We start from the raw sequence: 23,999 nt of genomic DNA, 5'->3' as shown, positions 1-23,999 counted from the left end.
TGCTGCCATCTACTGGCGTGATAAAAGAAAACTACAGGCAGCAACCTTCCTCTGTTGGTTCGTTTTTTTCAAATGTTTCTTTCTTGTGCATAAAGTATAATTAATCAATGTTTTGTTACCGCTTCAACCTTCAAAAAAACAAACATTAACTTGTTTCTGTCGTGTATTTGGCTCTTGATTGGGTGATAGGTCACAAAACAAGTCTGAGTGCTGGTCAGGTGACAGCGACAGACCTCATTACAGTGACAGACGGTTCGCCCAATGAAATACCGTACTTCAATTCAGACAGCGAATCAGAACCAGGGGGTGGGATGAAAGGGCGATTTTTTTTATTCAACGGAGAGGAAATCCTAAGGAAATGTGTGGGATCACGCTCGGTGTTTCCAAAGAGCCTGAGCTTTATTGACAAACTGTTTATCGCTGAGTGGCGTTGATTTGTGGACTATACTGACCTTCCGATACAAACACGGGTGTGGTAACAGAAAAGTAATCGGGGGGGAAAGAGGGGAAGCGACCGTCGTTAGGTCAACATGTCGATTCAGTACGAGGTGGAACAGCTGGCTGACAGCTACGGGGTTGCAGACTCGTTCCCCAAAGATTTCGGTTATGGTGAAGAGGAGGCCGACATCGAGGACAGCCCCGCGCCGTCCGATAGCAAACCGAGAATCCTGCTTATGGGTTTGAGAAGAAGTGGAAAATCATCGATACAAAAGGTAAGGAGAGGCGATAAACTGTTAGCATTACGAGGCAAGCGGCGCCTTCCCTGCTCCACGCAAGTAAATGGGATGTTAGCCAAAATAGCTAGCGTAGTACTTTAGCATGTCGTAATTAATGGCATCTATCAAGTAGATAGTGTTTCTGGCTACACTACAGAGCTAAATTAAAACGCTCTCACTATAATAATGACTGGCTAGCCTAAAGTGTGAGCTAATGTTAGTGTAGCTGGAGCAGTTAATTATTAACCAGGTGTGGACAGAGATGCTAAGTGCATCTTCCTCGATATGTGGACATAAAGCAGCATGTGACTGTTTGGTTAACAACTCCTCCAACATGCCAAATATATCTCAGTCCCACCCTGCTGTGAGGAACAGGGCAGGTTCGATGTGTAGCTCTCACATGACAGCAAAGCGACCACACCTTCATTACTGCAAGTCATAACACTTTGTTATAAATCAGTGCAGCACACAGTCCTAGCACCTGCAGTCCATCCTTCCAACCTATGGTGTAAGGATAGAGCTGGATTAACGAGTTAAGGGGCCCTGTGTCACGCCATCTGTAGGGGCCCCTTATGGACCCTCTCTGCAAAAATTGATTTGAACTTTAGCAAAACTACAATACCAACACTAGCATGAAAGTTATACGAGGCAGATCCACAGGAGAGGAGTGAATACATTGAAATTTAGAGACACCTCTGCATACTATCTAAATTGCCCCAAACACTTGTAATTAGGGATGCACAATATTAGGTTTTTGCCTATATTCGATATGACGATATTAACGAGATAATTTTAGCCTGTAACGACATTGATACTGATATTTAAATGAAGTTAAGGCCTAAAACACAAATTATGAAAACACACAATTTAAAGGGACAAATTAACAAATTTCAGTTCTTGAACACACTTTAAAGTACAAAGAATGTTGATGAATAAAGAAAAGACTTCAGCTGACACAGGTCTGTTGGTCAGGCCTAAAACTCCATTAACTTATTTTTTCATACGGCCAATATTTAAAGTCAGTTTTCTAGCCAAAATATCTGCTGTGAGTATATAGATAAGTTCATATCTGCTGATCCTGATAATTCACTTTTTGAAATTACTGATGTCATACCGATAATACTGGGCATCCCTACTGGTTTCTGTACCAACATTTTGCATATACATTTTTTAAATTTAGGCAATGTGTAGGACTATGCCTGCAACTTTTATGATTTAAAAACAACAAATTATCTGATGTTGGATATCTAGGACTTGTATTTTTGTTCCTATGCTATTAACGCAGGTGTCAGTATTTCTGGATATTTGCTCAAATTCTATCAAATTTGAATTTCTGGATGTGTGACAACTTTAACCAGTATTAACAGCTTTATATTATTAAGTCTTTCAGTGGTGTTTAGAGTTTGATACCTTTCCAAATACTCAATTTGAAATCCTACATATACTGTACTATGCACAAGTTTTAGGCATGTTCGGGCCAAAAATTGAGGCTACAGTTGAGGGTAGATTTGGCGAGTAAGCTGAGAGGAGGACTGGCACTGCCCCAGGCATGCTCTGGATGTCCTTGCATATTACCAGGGGCATGGTAAAAAAAAATCTGTTGGCAAAATAAAAGTCCACACCTGTAGGGCGGAGTAAGATGTGGATTTCCAGAGGGCCTGAAAACCGCCAGTGGTCTCCGGGCATATCACCAGGGGTGAAAAGGCCCAGACAAAAGAGATGCCATCGAGCTTGACTTTAGCTGCCAAGCAACACATGTTTGTGTTGAGCTTGACTCTGGCTGCCCCCCATCTCCTCCTCCAGGCCTGGGTTGTGGCACATCAGGCCTGTGATGAATCCATAGCACCCTTAATGCCTAAAACTTATGAAACATGACTGTAAATGTGTTGACTGCATGAATTGTAGATAAGGTTGTTAAAGTTTCTGGTACCACATGTTTTAAAACTACACAGTCTGTTATTTTAGTGTACCACCGTATTAAAGCTTTAAGAACTATAAAACTTGATATCAGTCACAAGCTGCCATAAGAGAAAGAGATCATTCAGGTTTCAGTATCACTTTTCACTAGTGTCATATCAACATTTTTAAATCCAATGCCGTGATAACACTATTTATAAATGTTCCTATGAGGTCTATTAATCTGGATCCAAACGGAAAATTGGTCTATTTTCCCATGCTACCCATCACTGGATGCAAGCAATATCACAAAAATGTTGTTTATTATAAAATGTTTACATGAAAATATGAATTATTCCTCTTTAGTATAATTCGTAACTGGGTGAATTGGAAGATACCTGGAGGAACTGACAGTCCTAACATCTGTGTGTACTTTTCTGTCTGCTCTATGATCCCAGTGAGATTACAGCCGCTGGTACTAACTTGGGTTTTCCCCAGAAGTATTTTGGGTGAGACAGGAAGCCACCCACATCTTGATAAAGCTAAATAAAATGGCTCTCATGACCATTTAAGGCTTTTGAGAAGACAAGTGTCATGAAATATTTTTTCCTTAAACAACATCAGTGTACATACAATTGTAAAATTGTTGTAATTGTTCATTATTGGAGCCATGCTTTGATTCTTGTGACATCTTTCTTCTGTGCTATAAAACATAGACAAAGAAAAAAAGTGTTTTTCTCCTTTTATAAAAAGGAAAAACAACAATCATTAGAAATAAGATTCATTTTAGGTTTATTTATAATAAAATGACTGTTCCATTGAAATTAGAACTTTACAGAGGGTTTCCCTTGCAAGACATCACTACAAATAGCCTGAGTTCATTTTGCCCTCAGGTGTTGAAAATGCTTTTTCACAAAAGTATTTGCTTAAATAACCAAAACCAATTCACATGGAGGAACCGTGATTGTTTTAAGGCCTGCTTTGGCAAGGTTATAGTCTCTCTTGGATGTAAGGACTTGTACTTTTGCGTGATCATTTTCTTCTCATCTACCACTTTGAGACTGGCTCTGCTGCTCAATTATGGATGAGATGCCGCTGTACATTCTATAATAGTTTATTATTGATGTTAAAATTCAAGGGGGAAGCAGAGTCCGTGAGGCTGCAATATAGCATGACTCTCTAGGAGCGTATCCTACTGAAACTGCCGGCAAGAAAACGTGGAAGATATAATTCTCATTACTGAACTGTACTTAAGTGTTATATTACACACACCTAATGTGATTTTGTGTATTGGTTTCTTTACCTGTGACCCCAGTGGCCCAAAGTCAGACTCAAAAATGGATGAGAGGAGAGAAAACTTCAGGCTCATCCAGCATCAAATCTAATCTTTTACCTTTTACCTGTTACTGTATTCAGCAGACCCTGACTTTACAGCTGCTGTCTTTCTGTCTATACTGTTTAAAAGCTTACAGCAGAAACATGCTGGATGTAGAATGACACCAGTTACATCAGACAAGCCAGTCTGCAAAGTTTTGCCCTTTTCCCTCTTTCTCTTCATGTGATGTCTGTTCATGAATCATCTGTCAAATTATACAACCCTGGGGTCAGTCTCTTCTATGAGAACAGTGCTGTTTTACAGGCATGTGGTGTCATACTTTATTATACATCTTTATCAGTGAAGAAATGGTTAAAATTACTCTGGAAAAATATGTACAAAATGTTGTATTATTATTGTATTTGCTTTGTTTTTTGCTTACTTTTTATCACAGGGATTTAGATAATTTTGTTGATGGGATTAGTTAATATCAATGGCCATTCTATATTGCAGCCTCCATCATCAATGTGAGAATATGTATGTGAATGTTTAAGTGTGACCTGAAGTGTAAAAAGTGCTTTGAGTGGTCACATGACAATGAAAGCGCTACACAAGCTAAAGTCCATTTTCTGTGTACCACTGAACTGTGATTTCACAAACTTTCACTGAACTCAAATCTAACCTTTGTTGTTTTTCCGATAAAAAAAGTCTAAAATAAATAAAGCCATAGTTATAAACTACAAAATTATGTTCCAAAAAGTAGTAGCAAAGAACAGCAGGAATACATTTTGTCTTATAGGCTCATCAAGAGTTAACTAAACAGACATTTAAATACATTTTCTTGGAAATTTTGGAATGTGTTACCAGCCCCAATTCACAGTGCTGTTTAAAGCTGTGTCACTTTGGTGTTTCACCATCCCATGAATGGTGCAGGAGCATAATCAAAGTGATCACCCTCTCTGTGCCGTCTTTGGAGGTAGAAACAGAAGCATTACAGAAGTGGAAATGGAATCAGCTGAGCCAGTGAAGGAGCGAAGTACTGTAGTGTATGTAGAGCTCCTGCTGTCATGTGCTCTCCTGCAATGCCCAAATGCATGGGGACTTGACAAGGTATCAATATGAATGTGTCTGAGCATAATGACAGGGAAGCTTCATCACTGTGCTGTTTTGGGGAAATGCACTGTGAAAACACTTATTGTTTTGTTTCAGATTTGTGAATTGACCGCTGACATTTCTGTCTTCAAAAGATCCCAAATAAGTTCACTGACATATATGGTAATATTTCCGTGTTCATCATTTCCCCCACCACGTTTCCTCTAAAGTGAGCTATTTTAAAACCTCACCAGGACACAGTCGAAGCATTGTTGTGTTTGTGTGACATTTCCCTGTCACAAGCATTGTAAAGAAACAGTCATTTCCTTTTTTCTGGAAAGCAGCTCACTTGTTTTGTTATAACCTGCTTTTCCACTGCTGGTATTTTAACTTGAGTTTGACTCAGAGACCATCAGAAATATGATGGTATAAAATGTTGCATCTGTATTATTTATGTAGGTCTTTTGGGGTCTTAGGCGTTAACATAAACTCAATTCTTGTTTCAGGTGGTGTTCCACAAAATGTCCCCCAATGAGACCTTGTTCCTGGAAAGCACAAACAAGATCTACAAGGACGACATCTCCAGCAGCTCCTTCGTCAACTTCCAGATTTGGGACTTCCCAGGTCAGGTGGATTTCTTCGATCCCACCTTCGACTATGAGATGATCTTCAGAGGAACTGGGGCTTTGATATTCGTCATCGACGCTCAGGTAAAGAACTGCAAAAAGCACTGATGTGATCTTTTAGAGTTCTTTTTTTTGTACCTGCTGTGAACAAAGAAACAGTGCCATGTTTGAAATATGCTGACTATAATGTCAGCTTTCTTCCTCTCTTTCTTTGTGGGTGCTGACTGTCCATTTTATTTTACAATTATAAATAGTCTGACATACGTAGGCTCAGTTTTGTGTGCATTTTCTGCTGCATCAAGCTGAATTTGCTTGCATGAGAATGAACTAAGTGATGATCAGCCTCAGCAGCCATAATAAAGGACAATTACACGCCGTGGCTTTTATACCAGTGCTATCCACATGATCTCGAGTGCTTTCTAGAAGTTATCTCCACAGTGATGTTATCCACAGCTGATCTGATCGCAGGGTTTATTTGTACTTGAAGAGGTGCATCAGATTCAATTAGTTTCAGTGGCTTGTCACACAGTGATATCAGAGAAGACTCGTTTCTTTCTCGCTGTTTTGGAAGACAATGTAGCCGCACATGTCCTCATACCTGCTGTGGCTGTAACGCCTTTTCTAGGCAGCCTGGCTTAATTTACTAGACAGTGTTATTGATGGTAATTAACTGACACATTGTTATTGTGATCTGCCTTTTTATGCCTAGTCCTTGAATGTGGTGGAATATTTAAAGAACCATTTTAAAGTTATGTCCAAGCAGGTGATGGTAAATTGTTGAATATTAAAGTGTTTCACGTTGCAGTTAGTTTAAAGGAAAAAAAGATGATTAATGATAACATGATTATGATTGCAGTCAAAGAAAGTACAAAAAAATCTGAAATTTGGACAGGGGCCTTTTAAAAGGCCCTCTGCGTTGATTTTTATAGGTGGTTTTATGATTCTTTTCCTAAAGGGATGAGCTTGCTTCTTATGTGTATAATTATGTAATTTATTTCCTCGTAGGACGATTATGTGGAGGCCCTGGGCAGGCTTCACCTTACTGTGTCACGAGCCTACAGAGTCAATCCTGAGATCAACTTTGAGGTGTTCATACACAAAGTGGACGGCCTCTCGGACGATCACAAGATCGAGACCCAGAGAGACATCCATCAGAGAGCCAATGACGACCTGGCAGACGCTAGCTTAGAAAAGCTGCATTTAAGGTATGTTTTTCCCTTTGATATTTTTTAGATTTATGTTACTTTTAGCAAGAAGCTAACTGGTTATATGTCAAACACTGAAATTATGGACAGGTTTACAGCTCCATACATTTCTTACATGTCTTGTGCTTTACTTTTGGTTCAAATACAGTCATGTACATGAGATTTAGGCATTTAGGGTGCTAAGGATTCATCAGAGGGCCCACAACCTGGGGCTGGACAGGGGGTGGGGGTGGCTGGAGTCAAGCTTGACATGTGTCGACATACATGTGTTGCTTAGCAGCCAACGTCAAGCTCAATGGTTTTTCTATTTTGTTTGGGTCTTTTCACCCCTGGTAATACGTCTGTAGACCGTAGGCAGTTTTCAGGATAATGGGACATCCACAGCATGACAAGTGGCTCGTGGCAACCCTACTACCTGCCCAGACAGTACCCTAGGCCGCGCTTTCTGGCCACATCCACCCCTTTCTCTGCAAAATTTAAGCACACTCCTGTACGATGCACACTATTCCTCTAGCATACTGTGATATCTAACAACAGACTATGGTGCCGCTTCTATAGTGCTCAGCGTTTATTTTGATTGACCTCTGGGTCAAAGCCTGGCTCAGAGGCTGTGGAGCAACCTGAGCTCTGACATCTTAACACAACCACTAATTAGATACTTTACATAACAATTAAAAAAGGAATTTCCAGTATATTTGCTTAGCTAACCAAAACTATTATTATTATTATTATTATTATATTATTACTATTATTGTAAATAGAAGTAAATACTATAATGATACAAAGTTTATGATAAACGCCCTCCACAGATTTAGATTAAGAAGTGATTTTACAAAAAACAAAGTTCTTAAGTTAATTGTTTCTTTAGAGAGTAGGGATAAAGACAATGTCTATGTATTTTTATGGCTGATATTTCGGTTTAAACAAGTGTTGGTTTGTGCTACCATAACATGAGGTGTTAAAAGGTCAGCATGAAATTTAGCTTTTCACATCTCTCACAGCGTCAGGTTTGTGTGAAGTTTCAAAGTCTGTAAGTAGGACAAAAACATGACTACGTACAGCACATGACCTGGGATTAAATCCCTGAGTAAGTACTCTGTCTGGACCGTTCTAATATGATACGAAACTTCTGTGTGCTGCAGAGTTGTGTTCAATTCCTCAATGGTAGAAAAACGAAACAGCATAACAGGAATGAATAAAATAGAAACCAATGGGAAAAGGTCTGTAAATGTAAATGAAATCTGTTTTGTTTGTGTTTAGAGTCATACATTCAGTGCAGTGTGAGATTCCTCTTTGACTTGTTACTGGAGAAACAATGACCTAAATGTTTCAGATACCAGAGATGTTACAACTCATTGTTGGGAGAGAGGCTATAGCACATATGGTTCATATTTCCTCATGTAACTGTAGAGTATTTCACATCATCACTGTAGAAGATTGCTTGATAGCTTTTGGGGAGGCATCCCTCTTTAAATGCCTGAACCACATCAGTTGACTCCTTTTGATGCGAAAAAGCAGCAATCTACTCTGAGCTCTGCCAGGATGTCTGAGGTCCTCACCCCATTTCTAACCCTCTAATGTCCAATTCTGCACCACTTTGCTCAAGATCTGCACCAGGTCTATTTTTGTTTGAGGCCAAAACGCATCAATTCCCATAGAGAAGATCAACCCAAACAGAAGGAAGAACATGCAAAGCATCTGGTCAGCTTCAAAATATAACACAACGCATGGTCTCCTGATAGTAAATCTCCTTATAACATCAACAATATGTCCCATCCTGTGGCTTAAGTCACAGGTCTTCAGTTGGTCGGAGGGTTACAAAGCTAAAACTCCCCAATGGGTGAAGAATAGGTGGAAAACCAGAGTTTTAAATGAAACCACACATCCTTTCTAGAAAACAAAGCTGCTGTGGCTGCTCAACAGAATTTTAAAAGGAATGTTGCTCACAGGGATTTTCAAAGCTTTGATTAAATGTTACATTTATTTTAAAGTCATACCTGTTTTAACATCACCAGGTTCACACACTGCAAAGCAAGCTCATACTAAGTTGAAGACATGCGTTCATGAGCTGAGACCTGGTGTTGGATTACGTACTCTCATGTCCATTTTGATAAATGCAGATCTGCGTGTGGAAATGACAAGACAACCAAATTTCTAGTGTATGCACATTTTATAAATGAGAGCTATTATGACCACTTGTATTCATGATCTCTTTCTTTTGGTCACTGCCCAAAACTCATGACTGTAGGTGAGGCTTAAAATGAAGATTGAATGGTTGATTGAAAGGTCTGTCATCTGGCTCGGCTCTCTCCTCATCACAACGGTTCAGTACAAAGTCTGCAATACTGCTAATGCTTCACCAATCTGCCTGTCAGTCTCATGATTTGTTCCTCACTCCTGAACAAAACTCTGAACTTGAACTCAAAGACTCGCTCCCTACCTAGAGAGAGCAATCCACCTTTTTCCAGCAGAGAGCCATGGCCTGGGACTTGGAGGTGCTAGCCGTAAAGAAATGTCAAATATTTTGTGATTAACTTAGTAACTGATGACTAGAAGTTCAGTCCTCTAATCTCTAAAAGACTAAGATAAAACAAGCAGAGTATGAATGAAAGCATTTCAAAATATATTATGAAAACAGGAATAAATTGTTTAGTTTAAAGAAACTTGATTTTAAACATCTGACATTATTATAAAATGAAAATAATGCTAAGTTTAGACTGAAGTGTAATGCAGGAACACTAAATATGTCTAGTACAGCATTAAACAGGCGGTCGTGCCTGATCCTGGTCAGCTCCACAGCAGCTTTACTGTCAATGTTTGGGCTTTGTTGGCATCCATAGCTCTGTGTTTTATAGGAGGTGAGATTGTTGTTTATTCTTGTCAGACAGGCAGAGCTGTACCAGATATTTAGTGATGCTGAGAAAGCTCTTTCTCTCTCTCTCTCTCTTGCTGCCTTATGGTGCCGGGGTGCTGTCTCCACTGTAATGCGTTGTGAAGTGGAGCTCCTGCCAAGTGTTTGTAGACGGTTTCATTTGGCTGAACCCTCTATGGGTCTGACCTTTTTATTTATACATCACCGTAAACAAAATTCGTAAGTCAGTTTCAATGCAGTTATGAGAAGGGAAAAAAATGTTTTAACTTAGATTTTGATTTTAATTCTGTTTTTATGTCAGATAAGGCTGAAAGGCATTTTCCTCTTCTCTAGTCACTGTTTCTTTTTCACATGATCTTGTGACTTTCTGTATTTTTACCTGCTTTCATATGTGCTTTCAGGAAGTGAGAAGTGTTTCCTATTTGTAATCGCTTACTCACTTCCTTTTTTATGCTCATTTTTATCTCATTCAGCTTTTACTTGACGAGTATTTATGACCACTCCATCTTCGAGGCCTTCAGCAAAGTTGTGCAGAAGCTCATCCCTCAGTTGCCCACGCTGGAAAACCTCCTAAACATCTTCATTTCTGTAAGTAGATAAAGGCCAACAACCCCTGTGATTGAATTGCAAGTTTGTCATTGACCAGCGTGTGATGTATGCGTGACAGGCTGCATGATGTGAGTCACTGCCAGCCCTGATGCCACTTTATGATCAGCAGTTCCTTCAATCACAAGGCAGTCCTTGCTTTAACTGCCAGTCTGAGGATGTTCTACATCAAACTAATTTTTAGTGATACTTTTTGAATCATACTGCAATAGATTACCCTCCGAAAACATGGTGGATGTTGATATTAATGGAACCTTCTAATAATTTTGCGTAGTGGTAAATGTACTTTCCCTTTATTTTGGATAGTTAAAGAAAAGTCCTAAATGTCAGGCAAAGATTAAAGTAGCACAGCCTTAACTTGTGACTTCACTGCTTAAAATCTGCCAGTGATCATGGATGTTATGCTCCAGGTGCTGTGACATCTTCGTGCTAAGTTATTACCTGCCATGATAAGTAATGAAAAGTACTTAAAAATGTGTGTCAAACTCAGTGCAGTCAGACTTTGGCCTAAGAATGACTTATAAAGCAGAGGTCAAGTTAAGACACCTATATCCCTGGATTTTTTGGTTGTGTACATCTTTTATATTAATCATCCTGTCGTGACTTAAGGATTGAGTTGCATTTGCTTCGTTAGCATTGCTATTGATCCCTATAATGGTTTGTAATTGTTAACATTAGTCAAGAGCGTACAGTACTTGGAGAAAGTTTTTGCCCTTGTCCTGATTTCTTATTTTTTGCATACTTGTCACACATTTAATTGTTTCAGATCATCAAATAATTGTTTATATTTGATGACAATACCCCAAGTATAGACAAAATGCGGTGTTTAAATGATAGTTTCATATATTAAGGGCATAAAGCTATTTCGTCAAAGTTCAGATTTAAATCTGATTGAGATGCTGTGGCATACACTTAAACAGGCCCTCCATGCTTAAAAAACCCTCCAATGTGGCCGAATAGTCCAGAAGTCCTCCACAGTGATGTGAAAGACTCATTGCCAGTTGCCACCAAGGATGGAACAACCAGTTATTAGGTTTAGGGAGCAATTACTCTTTCACCTGGAGCCAGGTAGGATTGGATTGATTTTCCCCTTAATAAATAAAATCATAATTTAAAAACTGCATTCTGTTTTGACTCTGGTTATCTTTGTCTAATACTAAAAATTGTTTAATGATTTGAAACATTTAAGTTTAACAAATATGCAAAAAATAAGGACTCAGGAAAGGGGGAAGTTCTTTTTCACAGCACTGTAAATACAGTTATGGAATTCATGATGATCATGTCACTTTAAAGCAAAGTGATTGAATTCCCGTACCTTTGTTTGGATGCACACAACTCAAGTTCCTCTTTAAGCAAGAGTTTGTCCAGGGTAAAGTCTGATCAAACTACATACAATAAGGACCTTAAATATCTGGACGGCAACATCATTTCTTACCATTTTGCCAACAACCACCACAATGGATTTGAAATGAAACAATCAAAATGCGACTGAAGTGCAGACTCTTGGCTTTAAATTAAGGGGCTTCGCAAAAATATGGAATTTACTTTTAGGAATAACAGCTGATTTTTTCAGAGTATTGCCATTATCAGGGGCTCTAAAGTATTTCATCAATTAATTGATGAGCAGTTCCCATTAACATGACCCTGTCCCAGCTTTTTTAAAACATGTCGTCAACATCAGATTCAAATTTCCTAAAATAATAAGTGTTTAATGTTTTGTAAGTCATCATATCCTCAGCTTAACTGTTGCATTAGTGATGGGAAATCTCAGTACATGTGGGTTTTAAATTGCTGTTTTGACAAATGATGTCCTTTTAGTGTCACCTTCATTTATAAAGAATGAGATTTAGTTATTTTCTGATGCTGAATAGACCAAACAATTAAGCATTGACATCTGTTACACTAATTATTAATAAAAGAAAACATTGGTTGTCACCCGAGGGAAATCTCTCACAGTTGCCAAATAAGTATCATCTCCCAGCATTTGTCATCACATCGCCCCCTCATTCTTTCTTGCAGTCTTATATGACAGATAGTATTGCCCTCTTTGTGTGCAGTGCTATTTCCTGACACCCACTTCCTCTCTTCTTCCTCTCTGTCATCTTTGATCTGATTTTTGTCACTGACAGAATTCAGGGATCGAGAAGGCCTTCTTGTTTGACGTGGTCAGTAAGATCTACATCGCCACAGACAGCTCGCCTGTGGACATGCAGTCCTATGAGCTGTGCTGTGATATGATCGATGTGGTCATTGATGTCTCCTGCATCTATGGGTGAGTCTATATATTTGACATATAGTAGTAAATGAGTTTTTTTAAGCTTTCTGAGTCCCTTCCATATGATTTTTTGCTAATAAATATAGTAGAAACATAAGGACATTTTTTAAGCTAGATTTTAAATTTATGTAAATTAACTTGCATAACACGACAAGTGTCACTTGAACTTTTGTTATTTCGTAGTGCTTTAAGATGAAGTGTTCACCAATGTGTTTTCTGAGGAGGCTTTCACTGAAGCGTAACCTAATTAGTCATTTCTTATCTTAATTACCTGCATCCACATGCTCAAAATCTTTTCACATTTCCCTACCAGTCTGAGGGAGGATGGCAGTGGCAGCGCCTACGACAAGGAGTCCATGGCCATCATCAAGCTCAACAACACCACTGTGCTGTACCTGAAAGAGGTCACAAAGTTCTTGGCCCTTGTCTGCATCCTGCGAGAAGAGAGCTTCGAGCGCAAAGGTAAACTGTCAGTGAGGCTGTGATCCCACTCAGCACATCTGAAGTAAAGTGGCTAAAGGTGATGTGGCCTATGGTCAAATTTTAAAAATTTTCTTCCACTGGTAATTGAAGTGAAAATAAGGGTACTGCTCTGCTTTGAAGTGCATTAAATGAAAATCCAGTGGTTTCTCTAAGGTAGAAGGCTGGAGAGAGATTGTATTTGTGGAAAGAAAGGTGAAAATTGATGCAGAGGGAGCTAAGACATCAAATTTTAGCCCAAGCTTCTGATTTGCTGGTTCTTACACTTCCTCCAAGCATCTCTATTGCATATTTAGTTCAGCTCTTCTTTTCTGGTAAAGTTTTTCAGGCTGCATGGTCCTTGTCCATCAAATCAGAAACAAGCCCAGATTTGGGTGTAGAGATGATCTTATGACAAGGTCCACTTAGGATTTATAACATGTGCAAGTAAAGGAAGTTCAGGAAAATCAAATATTTTTGCTATCAATCTAAAAATTCAAAATAAAGTTAACCAGAAACACAGCTTTTAGAGGTAAATTACAGGTATCTACATTATTTATATTTAGATTCAAATATAATCAATGTTCTTTACATTTGGGGTTAAAAAATGGTCAAAAGGGCCCCCCTAAAATCTGTCGGCCACTCCATCTGTTACAATGACAGGCTGTTTTCTTGGTTATACATGGTTGGAAAGCCATAATTAAGCTGTTTTTAAAGTGTATTCACTTACTTAGAATATTGTTGGGTCATTGGTTGGTTGTAGAGATGTAAAAGACATTTCATATGTTGTGTTATATGTTTTTTTTTCCCTTGTGCTGCAAGACTTTAAATCTCTGTAGCACTGGTGCTATGGGCAAAAAAACATAACCTACAGCCCTGCTGTAATTCTTAAAAAATTGCCCTTTGACATCCTGAAGTTGGGATGAAATCTGAATCCATCCACTTCTCCTTCCAAGTTTACAACCACACTCAACTCTGGACAGTAATAGCAGGATTTTCAATTCAGTTTTAACTTTATTTCAGAGTCGAGGTCTGGGTAAAAACACACAACATAAGAAGATGGCATAAAAACATTATTTTTTATTTAACAAAAGTACAACAAAAGTACATTTTTGTATAGTATGTAAAAACACTAGATTTAGACTTAACATAGGCATCCCGAGCAATGCTTCCATAACAATATTTTCATATTTGTAAGAAATGTGATTGTCAAAATGTTGGTTTTGCCTAGTCAGAGGTGCAGGCATTCCTTCGTACAGATGCTACAGTCTTTACTGAGGTATGGAGTCACAGCCTCTGCCCTTAAATGCTGTCCTCCCCATGTTTCCTGTCTCTCTTCAGCTATCCTATCAAAAAAGAAGAAAAACAAGATGAACAAAAAGAAAAACAAAAAAGAAAACATGAATACCTTAAAAATCAGATCCAACAAAAAAGCCAGAAAGGGGCGTAAATTGTTGCTGTCTGCCTAAAGCTGTATTATAACAAACCCAAACACAGCACGTGTCTTTATAAAATCTCTTGTATCTCTGTCACCTCATCAGGATTAATAGACTACAACTTCCACTGTTTCCGGAAGGCCATCCATGAAGTATTCGAGGTGGGTGTTTCCACCCAGCGTCCAGGGGCCTCCCAGGCGGTGGGTTCGCCTTGCAACAAGGCGGTTGCACTGAACGGCACGCCGCGCAACACTGTCTAGACACTGATGCACATAAAAAAATAAAAGACTCAAAGAGAGAAGAAGAAGGAAAATAATAAAGAGAAGGGCCCGGGAGCCTGTAGAAGAGAGACTACTAAACTGGAGCTCACAGGCGCCAACCACAACCCCCTGCTCCCAGCATCCAAAGGACTGACAGACGGCACTGGAGCACAGCGGGGATGGAAGGGAAACTCAAGCATTCATTTCAGGAAAATGCAAAGCACTGTGCTGGCTGCTGTGAGGAAGTCTAAAGAGTCTAACTGCATCTGGACTGGGGAAGGTTCAGGATGTGTCTTTGGATTTCTTGAAGTGGTCAAAGGCTGTGATGATTAGCTGCTCGTCCCTCTCAATGAACAATGTGACGAGGAAAAATAAACACGCACTTGTGTCAGGACCTCTCGCTTTGGACAAACTGTGATGTCAGTCTTCAGGAATCTGTCTCGTGATGAACCCACCCTGACCACTTCTGTGTTGATTTAGTGATGGCGGACGTGAACTGCTGGTCCTAACCCACACATGTTCAGAGATGGCCTTATGTAGATGAAGCTTGTCTGCAGAGCAAGCTTTCTCTCACCACCACTCACCTCACCCTACCTGAATGCTGCCCGAAACTTGCTTTTTGGTTTCACTTGTGAAGGGAAAACGGACTGAAAAGGGATAGTGCTGTCCATCTTACTTGGTCCTGTTTGTGTGTGTGCAAGCGTAAATGGATGTATGAGTGAGCGAGCGTGTGTCAGAGGTTTTGATGAGATCCCAGACTGGGCTCTGTCTCTATACTGGTGATGGACCTTTATAGAAAGAGGCTCTATTAACAGCAGCTAAGCATAATTAAACTCTTCTCAATCAGTGGAATTAACTTTTCTGTGTGTGCTCACTGGAAATCAAAACCATGATTGACTTTTCTGTAGGTAAGTTTGGCTGGAAATTTGGCTATATTACTTGCAAAAGCACTGCCAAAAAACACCTGAATGATTCTGAAACAAGTAAATAATGCGAGTAAATCCTCTGTGTTGCAGAAAAAGATGTGTCAGGACTGGTTGAGTTGCAGGACTGACAGAGGGTTAGATGATAATGACATGATCGGGGTAAAACTTGCATGTTTTTCCACATACAATTTCAGTCCTGCCCAAATCATTAATAACCAATATTTTGCACTTTGTTTGGCTCTGTTCAGCAGGATTCACAAAATCAAAATGTACCCATTCCAAGCATGCATACATCAATGTGTTGTCAACTTGTACTTTTCTCAATCATAACACCACTCAGTGTATTCAAAGTTTAAAATGAATCTAACCAAGAAAATTAAACTGATCAAGAAGGAGACACTTGAGCTGTCCATGCCTGCTTTTTCTGTTCAAATCAGCAATGAAAAATGAGAATCTTGCTGTGTCCAAGAACCTGAATCATAAAGCACCAGCGTGTTATCTTCTTCATTTTGCTGAGTAAAATGTTGATGCGATTTAAAGGTGTTTTAACTCTGCAAAGTTATCCAGGTAACTCTGAACTTCATGAATCAGGCCCCAAATTTTCTCAGTCCAGTCATTATCAGTCACCTGGAAATAAACACCCGCACATCAAAACTGTGATGGATGATTGATTTGTGTATTGTGGTGCTTTCTCATGTGAAATAAATGAACATTTACATTACAGTTTTCAGTGTACCGTGCACTCTTTCTGGTTGCCCTGCAGCTTTTTTCTGAAGTAAAAACTGGATCTTACCCCACTCGTACCTATTGTTTCCAGTCTTCATGCTAGGACAAGACAGCTGGCTGCAGCCTTACCTTTGTGTTTGAAGAGGCAAGGAGGGATTTAACAATGTTAGCTTTGCATTAAAGGGGACATAACTGATCGAATGACACTTCATGACAACATTCATAAACATTCATAAAACCTTTATGTGAAAAGCAGGTGTGATGACAGTCTTGGCATATCCCTCAAATGAAGCGTTAGCAAAAATCTAAACATCGGTCACCAGTTAAGTTCAGTTAGAGCAGGCACCCGTATACTGAGGCTATAACTCTCAATGCACTGATGTCAAGATCGATTCCTGGTCCCTGCGCTGTTTGATGCACCCCCCCCCCCATATTGCTGGTCTTTTCTCAGCTGTCTTATCCAATCAAGGCAAAAAAGCCAGAAAAATAATAATTTAAAAAACGAATCATGTTATTCATAAATCAGAGCGGACATTTGAGCAAGGTTTGAAGAAAATCCCTTAAAAGTGTTTTTGGTGTTGTGTTCACAAGCAAGGGTTAAACATGAGGCCCAATGACCTTGATCTCTGACCTCCATAATCTATGCAATATGAAATACCTTTAGGTCAGAGTGGACGTTTGTGCATAGTAAAAAATCGTAGATATTGTTTACAAGCATGCAATAAAAAAGGCCTAATGACTTTGACCTTTGACCCGTGGCCTGAAAAATTGAATCACTATATTCTTATGCAAGAGTGGACATTTTTGCAGTTTTAACAAAGCATCCCTCTTAGTGCCCATGAAACAATAAGTGCTAAGGAGGGGATGAACATGAGGCCTAACGACACTGACCTCCAAATGACCAAATCCATTCATCTTCCACAGTAAGTGTTTGTTTAAAGAATTAAGAAAATCCCTCACAGTGTTCTTCACATACGTATAAATATCCCCCATAAAGGGATGATCATAGGAATAAATAAATGAAACTGGGCAATAAATCAAAAATTAGATTATACCTCAATATGGCTGTCTGCAATTTTCAAATTGCAGAAGGTGCATAATTCTTTGACCTGAAATGTGTCAAAATACCAGTTTAATACTTGTTTTTGCAGCAGGGATGTAATGTGCTACACATTATGCATTTCTCTTGAACAGTTTGTAAAAATCCTACTTTCCTTATTTTTGTATGTTTTTCCTTATAACAAGAGAATGTCATAAAGATAATTCCCTTCAATACAATTCGTATAGCATTTGCAATATGAGTCAAAAATAATCTTTTTTTTCAAAATGTTTCAGCCCTAGCTGTCATGGCAGTTTAAAAGGCTTTAAGTTAAACAAAACAATTTTCTATTGTGACTGAGGTAGATATATAGAGAGAAATGTTTGTATTGAATCATGCATTATCTAATTTCATCCTAATATATACATGATGGCCTACAGGAAAGAACAGTTTTTGCTTAATTGATCTAATGTTGTCTTAAATGTGTTGTGTAAATCGCAATCACAATATAAGGAAAATAAATCTCCATTATGTTGTTTTCCATAGTAGTTTGAAGAAAATCCCTCTAACCACCCTTGAAATAACAACTTCAAAAGAAGGGGATGAACATGAGGCCTTATTACACTGACCTTTGACCTCAAAAATTTAATTCAGTTCACCCCTCAGTCTGAGTGGACATTTGTGCAAAAGCTTCAGGAAAATCCTTAAAAGCATCCTTGAGGTATTATATCCACAAAGCAATGTATGAACTGACTCAATCCACTGTCCTGCACTATCAATAAAGGCATAAAAAGCCCAAAATATATACATAAAAAAAGACAGAGGACTATCTTACCATGACCATATCTTAGCACTATTTAGAAGGTAATTGTAATATTTGGTCCATATTTCAACGATGAAATGGGCAGAATATTGCTAACAGTTTTCCTTCAATAACCCATTCACAGGACCACATTTCTAGATCTGTTTTATGACATTATCAGCAAACCTGAAAGATTTTAAGCTTAAGAACAGTGTCACTTATTGCAGACATACACTGCATCACATAAGATGCACATTTGCAGCTAGTGAAATAGGATTTGTGTGTTTTTAGAGCAAAATGAATATACAGAAAAACAAAACTTAACTTTTTTTGTCGAGGCAAAATAAAGTCTTCTTAACAGCCGTTACCTTTCCTTTACTCCAACCCAAACACAAGATGGCACTATAGGATCATTCTTGTTTTCTTCTACTGCATGTTGATATTATTTTGCAGCTCTTTAAAGCCTGATAACCATTTTCATATTGTTGAGTGAACATGCATCATCTGCTAAAACCATACGGTGAGATATATAGCCTTTTTTTCACTACATAATAGCTGCACTTAGAACAAGAACCTCTGTTTTGATTATGTGGGCAGCACAATGAAAGGAACCAATGAGTAAATTTGATTATGCATTAATGATGTCAATTATGAATTACCTTAAATTGATTTCTATAGATGTATTTTTTTATTTTCACCATTCATTCACCTTTGAGTCTTTGCTAATTTGCACAACATCTTATTTTAGTGATTCTCTAATATGAAACAATCCTCTGTTAAGTGCCATTTTTGAGTTGGTTGTTGTTCTTGAGACATTAAAGTGAGGGGGTGAGTTTAAAAAAAATCCCCTTACTGGTTTAAAGCTTATAAAAACAACAGGCTGAATTGCTCTGCCATGCAAGTTATTCACCAGTTAAGTTAAATAAGCCTCACAGCTACTGTCACAGGCCATTATGTGGGGAGCAGGCGAGACAGCTAAACACCACTTCCACACAATTTAGATGCAATAAAACACTGACAGCTTTTTTATCCACTTCATTAAGCCAGTAATTTCTTATAAAAATCTCCCGCATTAATCCTGGCCATGGTTTCCCTGCGGTTCCTTAAGCTCTCCTCCAACCTTAGCCGCCTTGCTTTGATGCTTACTCAAATAGGCGCTAATTTGAGATAAATTATGCATCCGCATGTAGCCAACCCATGCCAAGGAATATAAAGTGTGACACCCTGAAAGATGGTGAATTAAAGCAAAGTGTGATATCTCCTCGGCCTAATGGCAGATAGGTTAGGGCTGTCAGCCTGATGGTTTGTTGATCCGTGAGTCACTTCATATTCAGGGAAGAGGGGAGGTCGTGTTTACGCTGTTTTGAAGGTCATTTTGGACTCTGAGCTGATTTTGTCAGAGCTCAGGATGGACAGAGCCCGACCTTTCATGGAGTAACTCACACTGTTATTTCATTTTCCAGCAATTTTAATGAAATAAGAATCATAACAGACCAGATCCTATGGTGGAAATTTGAGCACAGATTTTGTTACACATATTTGTGCACAGAAACATAAAGAATATAAATTACCAGTATATAAGAAAAACACACTAAATCTCAATTATAATGAAAGAAAAATGTGCAGTTGCTTTTATTCCTATAGGAATAAGTTTGTATCATGCAAACAGATGCTAAAGCTTTTATAGCTTAGAAAATCTGCAACTTTTGTTCCTATATGCTCCTTTAATATATGTCCAAACCCCCAACACTTGTGGAAAATTTTCAAAAAATAAATGTACATGATCAGGCCTACCTACAGAAATGACTGGACCAGAAATGACTGACCAAAAAGCTTATTAAATGGGCCCTCCCATTTTGCCATTTAATGATAGCAACACATGCACATTGGATCTGCAGCATTAGTGCCAACCCCCTGGTTGATATTCATCTCCTGGTCCTGGCTCCAGTCAGATATGAAGCAGGAGGAAAAAATAGGTGCAGGTCTTATCATTGGTTTTTCACACTGGCATTACTGTCCTGGTCCAGTGTTACTGTTACAAAATCAAGGCTCAAACTATTTTTATAGGGGGTTTGCATTCGAATCAGACAACAAAGAATAACATTTTTTGTTGCTTTATCAGGTAATATTGCGTATTAAGGTTTTAAATTAAAGGTAATCTTCACCTAAGTTTAGGATGGGCCATGTCTTTATCTTTGGGAGAGAGCTTTATCCTTTTTACCCCCTAATCGTCCACCTTCTACATAATAGAAAACATTTAAAACACTGAAGATCTATTGGCACAATATCATTCATAAAAACATGGCTGAACCCTCTTAAAATGGTTTTCAGATCCCAAAAGAAAGTGATCAATCAGGATTTAGAATTTTTGAAGTGATTATCATGTTAAAATCCTAGTTAAACAATTTTACAAGTAGACAGTCAAACATTAGAGAAAAGAGACTTTGAAATAAAGAGGCAAATCACAATAACAGCAATCAAAAATGAAATAGAATTAAAAATGAACATATCCTCCAAAGACCTTAAATGTATGTATGAGGACATTACATTTTGTCTCTCCTACAAGGTAGTGATAGTTTTTGCTATTAGAATTTTTGAGATTTGTCCAAAATGTCTGTCAGAGTTTAAGTAATTTGCTTAGAATGTTGAGAGAAATTGCTGTTTGGATATTTCAGGGAATTTTCTTGGAAATTTATAAGTATTTCCATGGAAATTTAAGGTATATGTTTTTATATTTTGGAGAATTTCATCAAAGTTTTGGGGAAATTTATGTTGATATTTGCATTTATTTTGGCATTTTCATGGAAATTCTGGACAGTTGTTTGGCTGTTTGTGGAAATGTGATTTTTTTTTTTGGATATATTTTGTGAAATTTGGTGGGGTTGGTTCCTTAAAATTTTAAAATATTTTTATGGAAATTTGAGAGAACTTGTTCTGGATTTTTGGATGTCTTGGATAATATTTTGGTATTTTTTGATCATTTGCTTGGAAAATGTTGGAGGAATTTGCTTTGAATTTAGAAAATTTGGGAACTCTGACAAATTTTTCAGGATTTTTTTTTGGTGTTGATTATTTAGGGGAAAAAATGTGTGATAAAATTTAGGATTTTAAGTTTCACTGAAACGTTTCGGAACTGTTTGAAGATTGTTGGGTACTTTTCATGGGATGATTTAAAATATGTTTGCAAATATCAAATAAATTGTGGGTAATTTCTTTGGAAATTTCAGAGACTTTATGTGGCTTTCAGGAAGGAAAAATTTCCAAGGAAAGCCTGTTCAAGGACTGGACTGATGTTATAACATTTTAGTTTTTTCTTCTCCTGAAGAAGTGGGAAAAGCTAAAAATATATTCCAAACAAAAGGTCAGGTCTTAAGAGGTTAAAAGAGATTTTAAAAAGCCTCTATGGAATAGGGGTTTGGGCATTTTTTGTGCCAACACATGTAAATATTTACATCATACAAAAAAATGTTTTTTTATAGCTACTGATCTGAAGTAGTGAAAGCTAATGCTTTGAAAGATTAAAGTGTCTTTATGATCTAGAGGAGGTAAAGATTTTAATTACACTGTATATCATTAGGGAGAGCTTTAAAAATCTGCATATTTAACAAGCGTTAGTCTGAATGATAACATGATCTAGCCACTCCTGAAATCATTTAGTTCTTAGAACCTTTAATTCTCAGTAGACTGTGCTGAGTCATACAGCTTTAGTAGTAGTTTTTATTCAGCCATCACACAAAATTAAAAAAATGTTTGAACAAAGTCAGTGCTCATATATCTAGCAGTGACTGAGAGGCATAGGCTGAAGCAAACTGCTTATAAAAGCCTGTCCTGCATTCTGATCACTTTAAACAATAACAGATAAGTCAGTACACCTATGAGCCTTGAAAATAGCTTACAAACCATTTTCTTCAGTGCCAAAATTGAATGACGTCTTTTTTATTTGGTGTCATTCCAGAGTTAAACCCCAACAATAGAAACACACTAGAAAAACTCCTTTTTATGCCTTGCTGGCTTTTAGTACGGTAAATTTAGAAACACCTCTCATATCATGTCGACTCTCCTGTTTTGTGAAGAACTTTTCTCCAGAGTCTGGACATGTCTTTGATTTTAGTCTGCCTTATTGATTATACATATGGCTGGTTTTTGCAGTATTACTGTTAAATTTGTTGTAGTTTTGAAGGAAGATTCCCACATATACACACAGTAATATGTAAGGAGCAGTTAGGGATTAATTGATTTAATTGATTTAAATTTAAGGCCTTATAATCCCATATATTTAGGGATTTACACAGGATTGCTGCTGTTTTTTTTTTCCTTTAATATATTTTTCTATGTTAACTTATGATCAATCACAAACCTGAGAAGTTTGGTGTCAAAAATTCTTTCAATGTTAACATTAGAACTTTTTGGTGTAATAGCAAAATCAGTTTAATTTCAAATCCCAAAAAACCCTAAATTTAGTTTTCTTGATAATTAGAGACAATTTATTAACATCAAACTAAGTTTTGAGATTTTCCTTTTCAACACCACACACAATTTATTTGAAATTCCTTCTAGAAAAAATTTAATTAATTTCATCTGCAAATATTATGTATTCTAAAAGACTCAGTAACACTGCAGATATTGATATAAAGTATGAACAGTAAAGGACTAATCATTGATCCCTGGGGGACTCCACGGGTGGCATTCCTAAATCCAAACACAGAATCATTTATTCCACTTTCAAGTGTGCAAAGTAATTTTGGTGACCTCAACGCTCCAACAAGGTTTTGTTTGTACAAAAATATCTACGTTCTTCCATCTTTTTTAAGGATATCTGTTTTAATTTTCTGTTCAAATTAATGTTTACAAATGTGATTTTACAATGTGTATAGCATGTTTAATATGTAAATGCTTAATATGAAATGATAACTCCACCAATCAATTAGTTCAGAGAGAGGAAAGTAACTACCAAATATAAGATAAGGCAAAGTAACTTTAGGTAGATTTGGTTCACAGAGAGTAAGCCAGCTTCTATCAAACACAATCAGCACCGCAGGACAAAACATACAGTGACCATAGTGGTCAGTACAACAAAGGGGTAACCCTTAGTACAAATAAGAAGGGGTATTAATGCAAGATAAAAATAAGGATGGCTGAGGCATGGAAAGTAAAAGCAAGCATAATGGGTACAAAGATAGAAATGTGTCATCAATAGAGACAAGATCAGGAGGAATAAAATGTGCAAAGATCAATAATTAGTAAATAATGCATCATTTTGCTTCTGCATTCTTGATATTTTAGTTTTATGACTTGTTGATGTTGCTCATGGCTGCTGGGACAAAACTATTTTTATATCGGCTGTTTTTTCAGGCCAGTACTTTACCTACATCTAGATGGAAGATGCTGAAATTCAGTATGTATTTTCTTTTTTTAAATGATCCAGCTAGCCTCTGTAACTGTCTGGTCTTTGGGGACTCTAGGTTAAACTATGACTCTCCATCCAGACAACAGGACCACTTCACAGTCTGATTAAGACTGTTTCTGTTTTTAAGAGACAGGTTCCCAAACCATGACACCAAGCAAAAAGATCAAAATTATTCAGTAAAAGCAGAGTGTGGAAGGAGGACAAAATAAACACTGGTTTATTACTGGTTTCATTTTTAATATACAGCCTCACAGTTTGCTCCAAAGCTTGTTTTCTATGATTGTTTCAAGATATTTCTAGGTTCGACAGCCCTTTATAACAGTGGCACCTGTACCTTTGGC

General features: G+C 37.7%; 1 protein-coding gene across 1 annotated transcript; it reads left to right on the top strand.

Annotated features, from left to right (window-relative positions):
* Positions 1-349: 349 nt before the first annotated feature.
* Positions 350-16,407, top strand: rragca (Ras-related GTP binding Ca). Its single transcript, XM_041793379.1, has 7 exons — positions 350-713; positions 5,526-5,729; positions 6,651-6,850; positions 10,196-10,310; positions 12,458-12,600; positions 12,917-13,065; positions 14,604-16,407. The coding sequence occupies exons 1-7, from the start codon at positions 531-533 to the stop codon at positions 14,756-14,758; spliced, it is 1,149 nt and encodes a 382-aa protein (XP_041649313.1). The 5' UTR covers positions 350-530; the 3' UTR covers positions 14,759-16,407.
* Positions 16,408-23,999: the final 7,592 nt, after the last annotated feature.

This window comes from Cheilinus undulatus, linkage group 8 (assembly GCF_018320785.1).
Source record: "Cheilinus undulatus linkage group 8, ASM1832078v1, whole genome shotgun sequence".
Taxonomy (NCBI): Eukaryota; Metazoa; Chordata; class Actinopteri; order Labriformes; family Labridae; genus Cheilinus; species Cheilinus undulatus.
Note: the sequence above shows the minus strand (reverse complement) of the source record. Positions and strands in the feature narration are given on the sequence as shown.

Bases quoted from the DNA above. Each gene is read 5' to 3' on its own strand.
- rragca (XM_041793379.1), top strand. From the start codon at position 531: ATGTCGATTCAGTACGAGGTGGAACAGCTGGCTGACAGCTACGGGGTT. The intron at 714-5,525 runs GTAAGGAGAGGC...TTCTTGTTTCAG, and splicing joins GAAAATCATCGATACAAAAG to GTGGTGTTCCACAAAATGTC. The intron at 12,601-12,916 runs GTGAGTCTATAT...TTTCCCTACCAG, and splicing joins GATGTCTCCTGCATCTATGG to TCTGAGGGAGGATGGCAGTG.